This window comes from Neophocaena asiaeorientalis, unplaced genomic scaffold, assembly GCF_003031525.2.
Source record: "Neophocaena asiaeorientalis asiaeorientalis breed wild unplaced genomic scaffold, Neophocaena_asiaeorientalis_V1.1 scaffold418, whole genome shotgun sequence".
NCBI classification, from domain to species: Eukaryota; Metazoa; Chordata; class Mammalia; order Artiodactyla; family Phocoenidae; genus Neophocaena; species Neophocaena asiaeorientalis.
Window position 1 is genome coordinate 5,578,212 of NW_020175731.1, and position 19,483 is coordinate 5,597,694.

A 19,483-nucleotide genomic window follows, 5' to 3' on the forward strand; every position below is an offset into this window, starting at 1 on the left:
GCACGCAGGATCTTTTAGTTGTGGCACATGGAATCTTTAGTTGCGGCATGCAAACTCTTAGTTGCAGCATGTGGGATCTAGTTCCGTGACCAGGGATCAAATCTGGGCCCCCTGCATTAGGAGCGCTGAGTCTTAGCCACTGGACCACCAGGGAAGTCCCAAGGGACCCAATCTTATCTGTTCATGAGAACAGGTTCTTTGGTTCACCCAAGACAAAAACTTGGAAGTCATCTTCACTTCATCACGTCCTTTCATTCTTATGCTATTTCTTCCAGTCTAGGGGAATCTTGATTTAAAATCTAAACTAGTGGAACTGCCTTCTCTCTGCCATTCTAACTCCGGTCTCTCTCCTCTTCAATACATCCCAGGTGTCTCTTCTAATTTTCTTCCAATAATATTCTTTTTTTTTTGCGGTACGCGGGCCTCTCACTGTTGTGGCCTCTCCCGTTGCGGAGCACAGGTTCCGGACGCGCAGGCTCAGCGGCCATGGCTCACGGGCCCAGCTGCTCCGCGGCATGTGGGATGATGGCGAATCCCACACGAACCCGTGTCCCCTGCATCGGCAGGCGGACTCTCAACCACTGCGCCACCTGGGAAGCCCTCCAATAATATTCTTTTCATTTACTTTCCTGTTCAAAAGCCTTCGGCCGATCACCTACATCAAGCATGAGCCTCTCTGCCCACCTCTTAAAGCCTTGCACAAACTATTCCCCCACAACCTTATCCCCGACCACATTTATTTCTCACCCTATGCTGATACAAACCATCTTCTACTCTGTTTTCATCACCTCTGCTTAACATGTGGTGCTTCCTCTGACCTCCATACACCTTCATTCGCATTGTTTCCCTACCATTAAATCTCGCCTCTTTTACTAAGCCTCGATGGTTGAAGGGTTTAAAATTTTAATTTCAAATTTTAAAAAATAATTTTGAAAATAATTCAAGGAACCAGGTTTGACAATCATATTGAAAACAGCTTATAGTTTACCTTTTCTTTTGGATTCCACTCCAGCTTGGTTACAGAAATTAATGAAGCACAGGCAATCACTAAAAAACGAAATTGTTAAGGAAACTACAGGAGAAAATAGGTCCTTTATTAGAAGAATAAAGAATAGGTTATTCTTCTAATAATATAACCATTACACAATGTTCACATGTTAGTGCCAACATTTCTGCTATCAAACAAGTTATATCAGCTTCTTATCATCTCAAACCTTAAGTTCGATCATGGCAGCAGTTAAAATACAACACGGAAGTAGTCATTCCTTAGCAATACTTTGTCAGTTATGTATAGAAGACTTTTAATCTGTGGATACATTTTGCTTGACCCTGTTTTTTAAGTTTGGTCAAAATGACACAGCAGTCTAATATGGGTACTTTTGCAGTAGTTTTCCCCTAAAATACTATTGTCCCTAAATAATAATATTGATTAAAATTCTTTTTCCTAAAATACTATGTTCAAGGCAACAGCTTCAAGGAAAAAATTAACATTTCAAAGCATCACAAAGTACCAAGGCTCATATACAAAAACAAGCTACAGAAATTTAATGTATTATCTTTATAAAAATTTTTAAAAAACAGATTTTTCCATTGAGTAACTGGGTGTAAGCGGAGCCCTTCCTCCCTGGCCCAAAGGGTTTACAAATCAGAAAGATACATCCTACATCTGACCTTGGGGACGAAGGACAAATCCTGAGAGGCCAGCCTAATAAGGCCAGGGACTGAGGCTACTGCCCAACGTGGACAAGACTGTCTGCACAAAGGTGGTGACAACCATTTTGATTGAACATAGAAGGCCAAAGAGAAAGCTAGAGAGAAATGGGATGCTCTTTAAAAGTTTTTGCAAAATGTTAATTCCAAGTGTTGCGTCAATCAATGCCAAGTTTAGCGCCTCCTCTGAATTTGGAGTCAGCACCCTCTCTCCCTGCCCTCCGCCACCTCCCATGTTTTGCAATGCTTAACACCTCTCAGTTTCTCAAAGTAAAAGAAGTAGAGAATGGGACTTCCCTGGCAGTACAATGGTTAAGACTCGACGCTTCCAGAGCTGGGGGCGCGGGTTCAATCCCTGGTCAGGGAACTAAGATCCCGCATGCCGCTGGCCAAAAAATAAAAAGAAGTAGAGAACATTAAAGGTTCTCTAATCATGTCATGACCGTATGTCTGTTTCTAATAGTTTTAAAAGCCTCTTACTTAATTCTTTCACTTAATTCTTTATCTCATCTTTAGTCCCATCAGGTCCCATGCTGGGGAGGAGTGGGTCGGGGGGAGAGGCGGACAAAACTCTGGCAAAAAAGACCTGGTCTCAGCTCCCAGAAACATTACAGCCTTGTCGGACCCAGGGAATGTGCCGCGTTAGAGAGAAAAGAACAGGGTGCAGTCATGACTTGGAGGGAAGATTATTAATTTGGAGCGAAATGGGGTTTGAGGTGTCAGGGAAGCTACACTGAGTTGAGTTTAATCTAAGCTGTGAGGTTTGAGGAGCTCTCTAGGACAGCATCATCCCACAGAAATTCAGGCATATTGTGTAACAATATTCTCTACTATAGTCACCACATTGACAGAAACGAAAAAGAGCCTAATGAAATTAATATTAACGTATCGTATTTAACCCAATATATCAAACATGTTGTCATTTCAACATGTAATAATATAAACAATTATTAATGAGATATTTTACATTTTTTTTCTCATTAAGTCTTTGAAATCCAGTGTTTTACACTTACGGCCCTTCTCTACACAGACTACCCACGTTTGAATGCTCAACAGCCTCGTGTGGCCAGTGGCTACTGTGTTGGACAGACAGTTCAGTTCTAGAAAGACAAAGTGGAGAAGGTTATCCAGGCAAGAAGAAGAGCATGGGCAAAAGCAGAGAACGGGAAAGAGCCACAGTCAGGGAAGAAAGTGTAAAACGGAGGTCGGAGAAATAGGCAGCCTCAGACTGCGTCTCACACAAAGGAACCGGCCTTTGCCTTGTTAGTGATTTTGTGAAGCCTTTTGAAAGCTGCAGAAGCTGAATGCAAGATGGATAGTTTAGTAGGAAGGGCTCGGAAGCGTGATTCCAGTTCTCAGTTTCTTCAGGAGTCAAATAAGGTTTCACGGAACTAATACAGGAAAGAGAAACAAGGACATTTTCAAGATACTTTAAAATCTTTCTAAGGAAATATAAATCCATGCTAATGTTTAAGACAAAAGACTTTTTCCTATGGATGAATTTGTTCAAGTTAATTAGATAAAGACATATAACCTGTTTCTGTTCAGGGATCCTACCCGTCAGCATGGCTCATACGAACTTCCTAGAAATGGGAACTATTAGTATGTGAAACTCTGGCTTGAAAAAGTAATTCTGCTAAACCTCTCTCATTTTAGTACCTAGAGATCTGTCTCCAAAGTTGGAAGCAAGGAAAGTTTTCCTATACCAAAAAACTTTGTTTTTGACTTTACAAGTGGTTCTATAAATCTTACAACTAAAACAAGCTAAAAGGTTTGAGGAGATCCGTCTCAAGAGAAAGCATGAATGTCTTCAATCCATAAATAGGACAAGGAAACAGAGAAGGAACTATCTTAGGAACCAGGGTGTATAGTTTGTTGTTAAATTTCTCAATACTAGAATTTGGTTCCTCTGTGCTTAGAAATTTTGTAATTAAAATTTTTCTTCCCTAAATGACAAAAACAAAACCCAAAACCATCCTTAGACTTCACATTTTGTATAGCTCCAATTTTTTTTTTTAAGAAAAAATTTTAATTAATTTATTTATTTTTGGTTGCATTGGGTCTTCTTTGCTGCGCCCAGGCTTTGTCTAGTTGCAGCGAGCGGGAGCTACTCTTTATTGCAGTGTGCGGGCTTCTCATTGCGGTGGCTTCTCTTGTGGTGGAGCACGGGCTCTAGGCACGTGGGCTTCAGTAGTTGTGGCATACAGGCTCAGTAGTTGTGGCTCATGGGCTCTAGAGCACAGGCTCAGTAGTTGTGGTGCATGGGCTTAGTTGCTCTGCAGCATGTGGGATCTTCCCGGACCAGGGCTCGAACCTGTGTCCCCTGCATTGGCAGGTGGATCCTTCACCACTGCGCCACCAGGAAGTCCCTATAGCTCCAATTTTAAAAGAAAAATGCAAGGCTTAATACTTAGAAGCACATGATGACAAAATATCTTTTTACTCAAGCTTGCCCACTTTGTACCACAACCCAACTTGGATGAACAAGACCACCGCTAATAAAATAGTTCCATTTTCCTACAGTCTGAAAATAATCACCAATTTTTAATGACTCTTTAGCATTTGCTATGACTGCAGATGGTATTTTGAAAGATGGGGAATTTTCCACCCTTGAAAGACCACAGCTTTTTTTTTCTTTGTTAAATACCTCTTGGGGGGAGAAAAAGGAAAAGAAAGAATGAAAAAGGAAAAAAAAAAGGAAGGAAGGGTTGTTTTTCATTTCTTCTAAATCAGAATATACAGGTATGATAAATTTCTATTTTCTTTTCACATTGTTGAATTAGGAAAAATAAAATTTCATTTTGAAAATGAAATCAGTGATAAAAAGAAAAGGCTAAATGTATTTAAATGACTTAGAAATAAATAGTATAGAGCTTTTTAAAACCTCTTAATATGGACGAATAAATCAAACCATCTAACCACCTATGTGTGGGGAGAAGGGAAAGTCGGGCCTCTTGGGAACCCACAGGGCTATTACTTTAAGTACAATATCAATATTTGAGGTCTTTAGCCAAGCACTACAGAGAAAAATAAATATTTTCACATGGCTCACGAAACCGACCCTGTGGAAGGAAAGTAAATAGAGACTGAAGTGTTCTGACATTGTTTTTCATTTTCCTTTCACACCATTCTTTTCCCCAAAGATTCTTTTGATTTAACCAGACAACGTTGAGATATTTTCCTTATGATTTACCCGTTTCTCCCAATCGTTCTTCTGAAGCCTGTTGACACTTGGCTGTTAACCTTTGCTTTCTCCATTTTTTTTGGAGGGGAGTGGGGCGGCGAGGGTGTCAAGCTTGCAAGGACACTGACAAATGTAAGAAAGGATACTGGGGATGATGGCTGCAGAGGAAACGGCAGAGATGGCCATCCGTATGCGGCATGTGGAAAGGCTGTTCCACTGGGGACACGATTTGTAAGAGATGATGGATTGCAGGAGCGTGTACACAACACCGCAGACAAACGCCAAAAGGGCACCGCCATCATGTACCACGGGGACAGTTAACTCCTAGAGAGAAAGTCACACATGTGCTGTTACTCAGCGTGAGTCTGTGCACATCAAGAGCCGAACACTCACTCACTTGCTTTGGGCTCCTCAAAGCCACCAGGCATCACAGATGCACACACCCCATCTTTGGAAAATACAGCTGCTTGCAGAAGATGACCAAGAGAAAAGCCTTCCCGGCACTGGAGTAAATGCCAGGAACTTGCTTGTTCCATAGCAAACGTTTGGCTTGCTGCGAGTTGGGCAGATGGGCCTGGTTCAGTAATAATATCTCAATAAAACTGGGGGGGAAAACCCATATTAAACCAAAAAAATTATAAAAGAATTAAGAAAAACAAATCCTTTTCACCCCTTGAATGTTAGGCACATTTGAGCAAGGGAAAATAAACAAAAGGCAAAACATCTAATGCTAATGAGCTGGGGTTGTTTTAGGAATAACCTGATAGTCCTGGTACTTTACACTCTCCATTTTCTTTCTATGCTAATAAGTAAATCAAATCCTGAATTTACATACTTTGTTTCCACCCCCCACTAGCACCGTCAGGAAACTTGCTTCCTCAACCCTGGCCAATTCAATACATCAGATCTTAATCTGCAAGCTTCATGACACCCACATTAGCCCTGATGAAATCAGATCAAAAGGCCCTTGAATTAGCAGGAGGTGTGTTTCCAGTGTGCCCTTTTCACTGTGGAATACATATTTGCTCATCAAAGATGTCTTTTAGAAGGGAAACGACTCAGATCAGACATGAATTTTGGATAGAGGTTAAGATGAAAACCTGGTAGCTCTTTTTGAAACTCTTGTTAATTTAAAAGATAATAGGGCTTCCCTGGTGGCGCAGTGGTTGAGAGTCCACCTGCCGATGCAGGGAACACAGGTTCGTGCCCCGGTCCGGGAAGATCCCACATGCCGCGGAGCAGCTGGGCCCGTGAGCCATGGCCGCTGAGCCTGCGCGTCCGGAGCCTGGGCTCCACAACGGGAGAGGCCACAACAGTGAGAGGCCCGCGTACCGGTAAAAAAAAAAAAAAGATAATAAAAGTAGAGAAAACTAGACTATTGAGAGGATTCAACCTCAGGAAACTTGACTTTTCCAAAAAGGAGACTTCTTGAGGGACAGGAAAGCATTGACGGAGATTGCTTGGTGAGGAGACACCAAAAAGTAGCCATCTTATCCACCAGTGCAGGAAAGAGTGCTAGCTGTGAACTCCTGGTAAGTGTAGTTTACTCCCCCTCAAGAAAAAGCACCAGCCAATGCTGTCTCCCGCCCTCACATCTCTAATTCTTCTTGAGGCAACCGCTCACATAGGTTTGCTTACGGCACGCCGAAAGTGAATTGCGGGGTATCAAAAAAGGAAGTTGTAAAGATACATTTACGGGAACAATGACAAGGCAAACACTTTGCTCTCAGGAAAGTTAGAAATTCTATTTCTGGTCTTCGTGAAGATGTAATCACTTCACAGAAACCTTAAAAGGAACCAAAGTGTAATTATCTAACCACCTAAGCCTTCTTCCTGAAGTCTGCCCTTTATGGTTTAAATACTGATGGCCGTTATCACTTGTGATGTTGAGTCATTCCGAGAATAATGTGATGGGATATCATACAGTGCATACTATCCCCCCCACAGGACAAGTCATACCCACATTCCACTAGACAACTTATATCCTTCCAAGTTGCCACCTTCCCTTTGAAAATAATTTTTCCATCGTGCTTTCTGACGCTAGAACTGTGAATTTTTTCCCTAATTTTAGGAAAAAAAAATTATCATTCTTTTTTTTTTAAGTTTATTTTATTTTTGGCTGCACTGGGTCTTCGTTGCTGCGCGCAGGTTTTTGTCTAGTTGCGGCGAGCGGGGGCTACTCCTCGTTGCGGTGTGTGGGCTTCTCATTGTGGTGGCTTCTCTTTGTTGCGGAGTATGGGCTCTAGGCATGTGGGCTTCAGTAGCGGCGGCACGCAGGCTCAGTAGTTGTGGTGCATGGGCTTAGTTGCTCCGCAACATGTGGGATCTTTGTGGACCAGGGCTAGAACCTGTGTCCCCTGCATTGGCAGGCGGATTCTTTAACCACTGCGCCACCTGGGAAGCCCTAGAACTGTGAATTGTGTACATGGTTTTTTCTCACAGAGATTTTCTCATTCTGGCCTAGAGGTTAACTCTTCCCCACAGGTTCTGGGCAGACTGCTTCAATCAAAGGTGACTTTTCATGACTCACAGGATTTGGGGAGAGTATTAACCTCTCTGGGTCTCCATTTCTCCATTGATAAATGAGGAAAATAATACTACCTATCTTCTAAGGTCATTATTAGAATTATACGAGTTAAAGCATGAAATGTTTTCATAAATGTCTGTCACCTAGAAAACTTCAATAAGAATTCCCAGGTGGTCCAGTGGTTAGGACTCCATGCTCTCACTGCCGGGACCAGGGTTCAATCCCTGGTCGGGGAACTAAGATCCCACAAGCCGTGCAGCCCGGCCAAATAAGAAAAAGAAAGAAGAAAAAAAGAAAACTTCAATAAATGTTGTTATGGAACCCAAAACGCACACAATCATAAAACGTAAGGAAATGTTATCAAGAGTCTCTACCATGTGACAAATGTCATAGGCAACTAGTGATGTTTATTTCCTAACACAGAGACAATAGAGTAGGAAAGTTAAACGAAGCCGGAAGCAAACTGAGTTCACAAGACGGCCTCCTGGAAGCCCTATAGGCTTGCTTCAGGGAGGCTACAAATTTGGCTCTCAGCTTTCACCCGTGTTAACAAGGAAACACTGTTAGCTGTGGATTTGTAACATCCCAAAACGAAAACTTGTTGGCCGCCAGACCTGGAAGAATATCCCTCTCCTAGGTTGTCCTGAAGGTTCTGTGTCATACAAGGAAGGATTTCTCACCCCTCACAACACAGCACTGAGTTTCCCAGAGCACTTTATTATACTGTCCCCCCCCACCAATGACAGATGGCTTCCTGCATGTGCAGGGCAGAAAAGGTGATTCTCTGAGGCCCACGTGATGCAGGTGAGGCAGAGGGCCCTCTGACAATGGTCTGACTCATGCAGGAGCAGACACTAGAGAACAGGTGGACAGCAGACAGTACAGGCGGTGTCCTGAGGTTATCAGCCTCCCAGGTACACACCAGGAGGCAGTGCCCCTCTGCTGCAGCTTCAGTGTGCAGATGTGGACTTGAACAGCCAGCTAGCACTGAAGGCTGACACGTTTTTATAAAGTAAGCATCACAGAAGATCAACCCACCTCTGGTGGGAAAAAAGTTAAAGGAGTACCCCCAGGCAGAACCAAAAGTCCTCCAGGAGTAACCTCCTTTCTACGGTCACAAAGGGACAATGGTGATGACAGAGCAGGCCCTCCAGGGTGTTGGCCTATAGTGATGAACCGATGACCATGAAGACGGCTAAGTACAGACTGCTGGGCACTGTACATTATCTCATCGAATCCCAGCAATAACCCTGTAAGGCGAGTGCTCATAATTAGTACTCATTTGAAATACAACACATACTTGTAAAATATAAAATATTGCCTCCATAGACAAATACCATGCCTTCCTGAGAGAGACTTCGGAATGAAAGGAATCCAAAAATTAGAATAAAACATGTAGGATTTTTTCCAACACTTGACACAGTAAGAATATGTCAAGTGGACTCTGCAGTAGTTGTTGTTTAAGTTAATTTGCTCAGTAAGGCCATATTTTGGCCCTGCAACTGATTAGCTGAGTAACCCTGACCAAATTATTTCACCTCCATGTCCCTAGATCCTCATCTGTGAAAGGAAGAGATCAGATGCCTCTCTTTGAATTGAACACCAGAGGCCCAAACAGTAGAATCAGTAAACATACACACGCTCATACACAGAAACGTTTTCACGATGTTAATGAAATCATTACAATGACTGAAGTAGCTCTCCCAGCACATTAAACCACATCAGCAAGAACACAGAGCAACCCAGAGCCCACAGCATGGTCTGAAGCACGCTCTCTCTCACACACGCACCCCATCTCTCTCAAGTACTAGGCTGGGCTGACTTGCAAATGACGAAGATTTGTTTCTAAGAAGCAAACTATCCCAATATTCATACGCTCATCAACTATTTGAGAGCTGTGCTGGCACAAGCGTGCCTCTGGTGCTCTTGCTTCTCTCCTCCAGATACATATACTCCATCACCCCCAATAACCAGAAAAACTTCAGGTCATACCTGGAAATTGGCTACAATGCCCAACCCGATGCATCCCACCAATCCTAGAACTAACGACACCAAGTTAAAAACAGGAGTGCTGAAATCGCTGGTTTGGTTTTGCTTCTCTACTATTTTATATCTTGTGTACATCGTGGCTGCACCTGAAAAAGAAAGGGACTCTGATGAATTTTTATTTTTTGACTTTTTAGAAGGAAAAACACATGAACAGTTTTTATGGCTTTTAAAATAATTTGTATTTTCAGTCTCCTGATTGCAATAGTCTCCCCACTCGTTCACACCTGCCCTTCCTCACCCCATCTTACTCTCCCCCGCCATGTGACGCATACACACACACGCATACACACACACACACACACACACACACACACACACACACTGTCTTGGCTGTTATCCTTTTCACATAAATGCTATTGTGAACGTATTTTTCTGGGACTTGCTTTTTTATTTATTTAAAAATGTTCCATGGTTGGGACTTCCCTGGTGGCACAGTGGTTAAGAATCCACCTGCCAATGCAGGGGACGCAGGTTTGAGCCCTGATCTGGGAAGATCCCACATGCCGCGGAGCAACTAAGCTCGTGCGCCACAACTACTGAGCCTGAGCTCTAGAGCACACGAGCCACAACTACTGAGCCCACGTGCCGCAACTACTGAAGCCCGTGTGCCTAGAGCCCATGCTCCACAATAAGAGAAGCCACTGCAATGAGAAGCCTGTGCACTGCAACAAAGAGTAGCCCCCACTCGCCGCAACTAGAGAAAGCCTGCACACAGCAACGAAGACCCAACGCAGCCATAAATAAATTTAAAATAAATAACTAAATAAATTTTTAAAATAAAAATGTTCCGTGGAGATCTTGCCAATGTCAGTACACATAGGTCTCCCTCATCATGGTATACAGTGAGATGCCATATTTATTTCATCATTCTCCTAATGATAGATTTCTACATTATATGTTTTCCTATTACAAACAATGCTCAGTGAACATCCTTATATAGAAGGCTTTGGCGCACTTTCAGTGTTTCTGAAAGATGAATTCCTAGAAGTAGTATTACTGGGCCAAAAAACGATGCTCAATTAAAATGCCAAAAAGTAGCTCCAAACTGCTCCAAGACTGAGGCAATTTATACTCCCACAGCAGAGTTTGAAAGCAATTCTGTATGCCCTGTCCTTTTAATTGTTGCCAATCTAACAAATGAAAAATGGCAACCTGTTTGTTTAATTTGCATTTCTTTGATAGTCAGTGAGATTGAGCAACTTTCAGTATGTCATTACTCATTTGCATTTCTCTTCTGAAAATTGTATGTTTATCATTTTTAAAATTTTTCTCTTGAGTTTGTTCATTTTTAATTTGTAGTTGCTCTTTATACATTATGTACATTAGTCTATTGTCTGCTATAAATATTACAAATGTTCTTCTGGTCTGTTGTTTGTCTTTAACTTCGTGAATCTTTCTTCACTTAGAAGTTTCCATTTTCATCTACCCAAATCTGTCAGTTCTTCTATTTAGCTTCGGGGTTTTGTGTGTGTAAGTTTAGATAAGCTTTTCCATCCTAAGGTTTTAAAAATATTTTCCTATACTTAAATCCAAATCCTCTTTTTTTTTTTTTTTTTAAGATTTAATTTTATTTATTTTTGGCTGTGTTGGGTCTTCACTCTTGCTCGCGGGCTTTCTCTAGTTGCAGCGAGCGGGGCTACTCTTCTTTGCAGTCGGGCTTCTCCTTGCGGTGGCTTCTCTTGTTGCAGAGCACGGGCTCTAGGCGTGCGGGCTTCAGCAGGTGTGGAGCGTGGGCTCAGTAGTTGTGGCGCGTGGGCTTAGTTGTTGCATGGCATGTGGGATCTTCCCAGACCAGGGCTCGAACCCATGTCCCCTGCACTGGCAGGCGGATTCTTATCCACTGCACCACCATAAGAAGAAGTCCCTCCTCTTATGGTTTTGTTCTTCATGTTTACTTCTTTAATTGCCATTGGCTTTTGTGAATAGTGTGAGAGCAAATTTAACTCAGCAAATTTAGCTTACAGAAAAAGTCACATAGATATGCAGAGATATGTTTAAAAGATATTCACTTTAGCATTGTATATTACAAAATGAAAAATAGCCTAAATGTTTAACAATAGGGGACTGAATTATAAATTATTATATGTCCATGAGATGGATATCATGCATGTGTTGGGATAAAGTAGATTTCTGTGTGTTCAATAGTGTTATGATGGCCATAATATTTTTTGCTGAATTTTTAAAACCAGTCTAAAGGCTAATCATTTATCATAGAGCATTTTAAACAGAGATATTCATGTCAGATTCTCCCTTGCCTAGAAGCAAAAAGCTACATTTATCACTTGCTAGTGATAAAATAATCTGTCTTCTAAATCTGGACTCTGGGCAAGGATGGTGTAAGAGGGCACTGGGATTGACTGATTTCTACTTCCTCTTGCTCACCTCCAAAACCTTGGGAGGAGAAGACAACAAATGAGTGATGGGGTGAAACTCCCTCTACCAAGGAGGATGAACAAATTCTGAAGATGTCAAGTCACTAGGTAGGGTTTCCAGCACCTCTGCCCCTTCCGCCCTGCATCAGTAGAGAGGGCCAGAAAGTGCTGGTTATATGATGGGTCCCTGGCAAACACCTGATTGTTCTGCAGGGTTAAGGGTTTATGGAAAGAGCCCTACCTCTTCCATCCATATACCCTCATCACCCATAGGACTGAGTTTTTTAGTCTTTACATTAATTGGCTCACGAGAGAGGGTTGTAGCCTCTCAACTGCATCTCAGGTGCATTTGAGGAACTGAAAAATCGTAGCTGAGTTGGAGACAAACTATTCCATGCTTCACCTTTCCCTTCCTCTAACAGGTGAGCTAACACCTTTGTCATTGGTTCAGAAGCTTTTGTGAGTATCCAAGTCCCTTAGAGTGCTGGTTCACAGCACATATGCTTGGGCCCCACTTCCAGAAGTTCTGATCCAGTAGATCTGCAGTGTGGCCCTGGAACAGGCTTTGGAACCAGCACCCAAGAGGATTTTCTTGTAAGTTACCTTCAGAACACACTCTGAGAAACACTAGCTTCTAAACTTTAGGTGTCTTTGGCCTAATGCAAATGCATTGGATATAAATCACAATTTTAGAAATTACATTTAAAATCCATTTCAAATTCCTGTGTCAAATTACCAGATAAAGTGAATAGTTCTATAATGAGGCCAAAAATAACTTTGGATTTCTAGTCACTTGAGTTTCTTAAAGTAGAGCAAAACTGTAGTTGCAAAGGTTATACTTTTTAAAAAATCACATATACCAAGCATAAACCCTAATGTAAACTACTGACTTTGGGTGGTAATGATGTGGCAATGTAGGTTCATCAGCTGTAACTAATATATTACTCTGGTGGGGGATGTTGATAATGGAGAAGGCTGTGGGGGTTGCGGGGGAGCAGGGCATATATGGGAAATCTCTACCTTTTCCTCCAGTTTTCTGTGAATCTGAAAATGTTCTAAAAAATAATGTTTGTTAAAAAATAACAATAAAAGAGGGAAGAAGAACTACAATCATGCAGCCTGTGGAACCAAAACCACATTCACAGAAAGAGACAAGATGAAAAGGCAGAGGGCTATGTACCAGATGAAGGAACAAGGTAAAACCCCAGAAAAACAACTGAATGAAGTGGAGATAGGAAACCTTCCAGAAAAAGAATCCAGAAAAATGATAGAGAAGATGATCCAGGACCTCGGAAAAAGAATGGAGGCAAGGATCGAGAAGATGCCAGAAATGTTTAACAAAGACCTAGAAGAATTAAAGAACAAACAAACAGAGATGAACAATACAATAACTGAAATGAAAAATACACTAGAAGGAAGCAAGCAGAATAACTGAGGCAGAAGAACAGATAAGTGACTTGGAAGGCAGAAGGGTGGAATTCACTGCCGTGGAACAGAATAAAGAAAAAAGAATGAAAAGAAATGAAGACAGCCTAAGGGACCTCTGGGAAAACATTAAACGCAACAACATTCACACTATAGGGGTCCCAGAAGGAGAAGAGAGAGAGAAAGGACCCGAGAAAATACTTGAAGAGTTTATAGATGAAAACTTCCCTAACATGGGAGAGGAAATAGCCACCCAAGTCCAGGAAACACAGAGTCCCAGGCAGGATAAACCCAAGGAGAAACACGTCGAGTAATCAAACTGAATAATTAAATTAAATTAAATTAAATTAATTAATTTAATCAAATTAAAGACAAAGAAAAATTATTGAAAGCAACAAGGGAAAAACAGCAAATAACATACAAGGGAACTCCCATAAGGTTAACAGCTGATTTCTCAGCAGAAACTCTACAAGCCAGAAGGGAGTGGCATGATATATTTAAAGTGATGAAAGGGAAAAACCTACAACCAAGATTACTCTACCCAGCAAGGATCTCATTCAGATTTGATGGAGAAATCAAAAGCTTTACAGACAAGCAAAAGCTAAGAGAATTCAGCACCACCAAACCAGCTCTACAACAAATGCTAAAGGAACTTCTCAAAGTGGGAAACACAAGAGAAGAAAAAGACCTACAAACACAAACCCAAAACAATTAAGAAAATGGTCACAGGAACATACATATTGATAATTACCTTAAACATGAATGGATTAAATGCTCCAACCAAAAGACACAGGCTCACTGAATGGATACAAAAACAAGACCCATATATATGCTGTCTACAAGAGACCCACTTCAGACCTAGGGACACATACAGACTGAAAGTGAGGGGATGGAAAAAGATATTCCATGCAAATGGAAATCAAAAGGAAGCTGGAGCAGCAATACTCATATCAGATAAAACAGACTTTAAAATAAAGAATGTTACAAGAGACAAGGAAGGACACTACCTTGGATGATCAAGGGATCAATCCAAGAAGAAGACATAACAATTATAAATATATATGCACCCAACACATAGGAGCACCTCAATACACAAGGCAACTGCTAACAGCTATAAAAGAGGAAATAGACAGTAACACAATAATAGTGGGGGAATTTAACACCTCACTTACACCAATGGACAGATCATCCAGACAGAAAATTAATAAGGAAACACAAGCTTTAAATGACAAAATAGACCAGATAGATTTAAATGATATTTATGGGACATTCTATCCAAAAACAGCAGATTACACTTTCTTCTCAAGTGCACAAGGAACATTCTCCAGGATAGATCACATCTTGGGTCACAAATCAAGCCTCCGTAAATTTAAGAAAATTGAAATCATATCAAGCATCTTTTCCGACCACAATGCTATGAGGTTAGAAATCAACTACAAGGAAAAAATGTAAAAAACACAAACACATGGAGGCTAAACAATACGTTACTAAATAACCAAGAGGTCACTGAAGAAATCAAAGAGGAAATCAAAAAATACCTAGAGACAAATTACAATGAAAACACAATGATCCAAAACCTATGGGATGCAGCAAAAGCAGTTCTAAGAGGGAAGTTTATAGCAATACAAGCCTACCTCAAGAAACAAGAAAAATCTCAAATAAACAATCTAAACTTACACCTAAAGGAGCTAGAGAAAGAAGAACAAACAAAACCCAAAGTTAGTAGAAGGAAAGAAATCATAAAGATCAGAGCAAAAGTAAATGAAATAGAAGTAAAGAAAACAATAACAAAGGTCAAAGACCAATAAATAAAAATGATACATAAACTAACATTTTACTTCACGTGAGATTGGTAATTTTTAATTTATTTATAATAATTATTGTGTACTTACTAAGAAATGCAGAGAAGTTTATCATAAATCCAAAAATACCACTCTCTGGAGGTGTTGTTCCTGTATCACTGAGAAAGAGAAGACATGTCCAAATTAGTAAAAAGGAATTCAGTTCAGGCATGTAATTGGCAGGTATTATATTGTGTCCCTTCTGGGTGTTCGGCCACTTTGAATTCCAAAGATTTGACCTGATTTTGTTCTAAAGTATTTTCAAGTTGGGCTCTGAAAAATTACAAACTATTTTTTCTTTTTTTCCCCAGTTTTACTGAGATATAATTAACAAACAGCACTGTACAGCATAATGATCTGACTTAGAGACATCATGAAACGATCACCACAGTAAGTTTCGTGAACATCCATCATCTCATATAGATATAAATTTTTTTGAGAACTTTATTTGTTATGCTGAGAACTCTTAGGATTTACTTTCTTAACAACGTTCATATATAACATACAGCAGTGTTAATTATAGTACCCATGTTGTACGTTACCTCCCTAGTACTTATTTATATTCTCACTGGAAGTTTGTGTTATTTGACCACCATCATCCAATCCCCCTCTTCCTCACCCCTGGCCTCTGAGAACCACAAGTCTGGTCTCTTTTCCTATGAGTTTGTTTGTATGTTTGTTTGTTTTGAAGTATAATTGACAACACTATGTGAGGAAATATTTAAAGTGAATGGTGGTGGTGTTTTTCAGATGATCCCACCTGAAAAATCTGAAGTGTGTGTTCATTCTTGATGAGGAATTGAGTGAGACTATTTTTTGGGGGGGAAAAAAAAAACCTGGTCTAAAATCACATTTGAAAAGTCTACTATTTGAATATTAAATATACCTAAACACATCATTTTAATTTTTAACAATATGATTTATGCATAAGAATTTACACTGCTGAAAATATGATAGAAGGCTGAGCAATAAGTATTATTGATGCCTGTCAGTACTTTATGGAAATAGGGTATCAAGGGTATTACTCATGGTGACAAATTACTTTAACAAACAAATAGCTTCTATGAGACATATTTCAGATGCAGTCTATCAATTAATTAATTCAATGAGCTGGAATGTAGCATTTGACATGTGCTAGCTTCTATTCATTAATGCCAAGGTTTACATTTTTATACTCTCAAGCTGCTTGCATAAAGCACAGTTTCAAACTGATGGCAAAGGCACTCCCAACATGAAACAACTCGTACTTGTCTTGAGTGTTTCCACGTTTTAAAACAGCTCTGAAATTTAAGTACTGAAAAATGGATCAAGTTGAAAAGATGCACTTCAAAGTGTTTGAAAAATTCCACAGGAAGCCTGTGTGTGCAGGAAGCAGGAGTCTTTAAGCTTTGTGAACACTTAATATTTGAAGAGTATGAAGAGGTTAATGTTCCCCCTTCCCACAAATTCCTCTAGTCCCAATTACTTCAATCTCAAGTGTCACTTGTACCTGTAAGAATCTGAAGGGTTTAGAATTTAACATTACCATTTTTCCTACAAATAATCTTCTTTCTCACTAAAGGGACGTTGAGGTGAAGGCTGCCCGATGTTTGGGATGCCCTTCTGAGCACAACATCGTCCTGAATGGGCGAGGAGGGGATGGGAACCAGTGATGGAAACAGCTGGTGGAAACAGCTCATGTGTGCCCTTGGGCAGCACTTTTTTTTTTTTTTGCGGTACTCAGGCCTCTCACTGTTGTGGCCTCGCCCGTTGCGGAGCACAGGCTCTGGACGCGCAGGCTCATCGGCCATGGCTCACGGGCCCAGCCGCTCCGCGGCATGTGGGATCTTCCCGGACCAGGGCACGAACCCGTGTCCCCTGCATCAGCAGGCGCCATCAGCAGCAACCACTGCGCCACCAGGGAGGCCCTGGGCAGCACTTTTGCCAGAAAATTCTCACAGGGAAAGGAAGCCTTCTATTCTTGACCTCAGGGTATAAAAAAGCAGCTACCCGATGACTCATGCAAGAGTACTTGTTGGCACAGGTCTGTGAGGAATCTGCCACGTGCCAGGAAGATTGTTGGTTGTGGAGAAGTGACGAGGATACTGAGGAGGGTAGGTAGGTGGGGGGACAAAGGTGCTCTAACAGGAGATGAGAAGATGCCCATACTTGGGAATGATCTGTCCAGGGAGAGCAAACCAGGACATATTTCAAGGGCCCATGTATGCAGTCCACATGACATCGAACATCGATTCGAAAGCTCAGAATTTCAGAGTGGTATTTTACTCTTGCTTATCTTTACATTTAAAACCATACAGGCAGAATCTGGGAATTCCCTGGCAGTCCAGTGGTTAGGACTCCATGCTTTCACTGCCATGAGCCTGGATTAGATCCCTGGTCAGGGAACAAAAAAGATCCCACAAGCCACACAGCGAGGTCAAATACAAAAACAAACACACAAAAAAACCCATACAGGCAGAATCAAAAGTGCTTTGCAAACAGCCTTTCCATATGCATTTGTTGAATGAATGACTATCAGTACTGGCAGTAGACACTACTTTTTGAACACTTACCATGCACCAGCCACTGCTAGGTGCTCACCATACATCATTTCATTTCATCCTCTTAACCCTGAGGTGGGCCTATTACCAACCCCACTTTATTAAGGAGGAAACTGGGTATTGGAGAGGTTATATAACTTGTTCCAGGTCCCAGTGCTATCATATGGAGGGAATCTACATTCCATCTATGTGTCTGACTCTGCTTTCCTGCCTCCTCTGTGCTCTAACAGCAGGCAAGGAACAAAGCAATTAGAAGAATGACTGGGGGAGGAGAGCGAGCACAGATGTGCTGGTAAACGCTTAACAAACAGCTCTAGAGGGAACCTGATTTGTAACACAGGCCAATTTCCATGCTATAAATATTCCCAATATGTCAAAATTCAAGCTACCAAAATGCTGGTCACTGAACAAGGAGTTGGGAAAAAATGTACACAGTTGGCTCATCATGCCTTAGTTCTATGCCAGGAAGGTGTAAAGTAGGTTAAGACCTCATAGCTTCTCAGATGCCATAATTTAATAATAAAACACCTTTGAAAAATGGTTCTGAAGAACCTAGGGGCAGGACAGGAATAAAGACGCAGACATAGAGAATGGACTTGAGGACATGGGGAGGTGGAAGGGTAAGCTGGGATGAAGTGAGAGAGTGGTATGGACATATATACACTACCAAATGTAAAACCGATAGCTAGTGGGAAGCAGCCGCATAGCACAGGGAGATCAGCTCGGTGCTTTTGGACCACCTAGAGGGGTGGGATAGGGAAGGTGGGAGGGAGACGCAAGAGGGAGGAGATATGGGGATATATGTATACGTATAGCTGATTCACTTTGTTATAAAGCAGAAACTAACACACCATTGTAAAGCAATTATACTCCAATAAGATGTTAAAAGAAAAAAAAAGAATAAACTGGAAACTAATACTACATTGTAAATCAACTATATTTCAATAAAAAATTTTTTTTAATTAAAAAAAATAATAAGAAAACACCTTTGGGCTTCCCTGGTGGCACAGTGGTTAAGAATCTGCCTGCTAATGCAGGGGACATGGGTTTGAGCCCTGGTCCGGGAAGATCCCACATGCCGCGGAGCAACTGGGCCCGTGCACCACAACTACTGAGCCTGCGCTTTAGAGCCCGCGAGCCACAGCTACTGAAGCCCGCGTGCCTAGAGCCTGTGCTCCACAACAAGAGTGGCCACCGCAATGAGAAGCCCAACCACCGCAAGGAAGAGTAGCCCCCACTCACCGCAACTAGAGAAAGCCCGCGCGCAACAACAAAGAGCCAACGCAGCCAAAAATAAATAAATTAAATAAATAAATTAAAAAAAAAAAAACAAAAAAACCCACCTTTGACAATTATTCACCACCATGGTCTGATTTTCTTTCAGGATTACTCAGTCTATAACACCCACCATCAATGCATGAGTAGCAATGGGCCTACATTCCTACGCCTGGCACTACAACATAGGAAACATCAATACTACAAACATAGGGGAAAGTATGAATGCACTGTATTCATAACCAGTTGTTTGGTTAAATGAAATCATCTTTTAAAAAGTTTTTATTTGGCTGCAAAAATAACCATAAACTTTATCCACTCATCAACAAAATATTTATGGGACACCTACCATGTGTTAGTACAATCTGAGTCACAAATTTCCCTATTTATCAGGTAAGAGTGGTCAGTGTGTGATTTATTTCCATTAAGTGACAAAGTGGTACCTAAACTACATTTGGTGATTTTTAAAAATTTATTTATTTGGCTGCGCCGGGTCTCAGTTGCAGCATGCAGGATCCAATTCCCTCACTGTGATCGAACCCAGGCCCCCTGCATCGGGA

At 41.3% G+C, this 19,483-nt stretch overlaps 1 protein-coding gene across 1 annotated transcript in view; it reads right to left on the reverse strand.

Moving 5' to 3' along the window:
- Positions 1-19,483, reverse strand: part of DRAM1 (DNA damage regulated autophagy modulator 1) — a 43,029-nt gene that overhangs the window by 5,974 nt on the left and 17,572 nt on the right. The window contains exons 2-5 of the mRNA XM_024732170.1: positions 15,160-15,227; positions 9,414-9,556; positions 5,041-5,218; positions 989-1,047 (exon numbers count right to left, since the gene is read on the reverse strand). Coding sequence (XP_024587938.1) covers positions 989-1,047; positions 5,041-5,218; positions 9,414-9,556; positions 15,160-15,227 — 448 coding nt within the window. The remainder of the gene's footprint in view (positions 1-988; positions 1,048-5,040; positions 5,219-9,413; positions 9,557-15,159; positions 15,228-19,483) is intronic.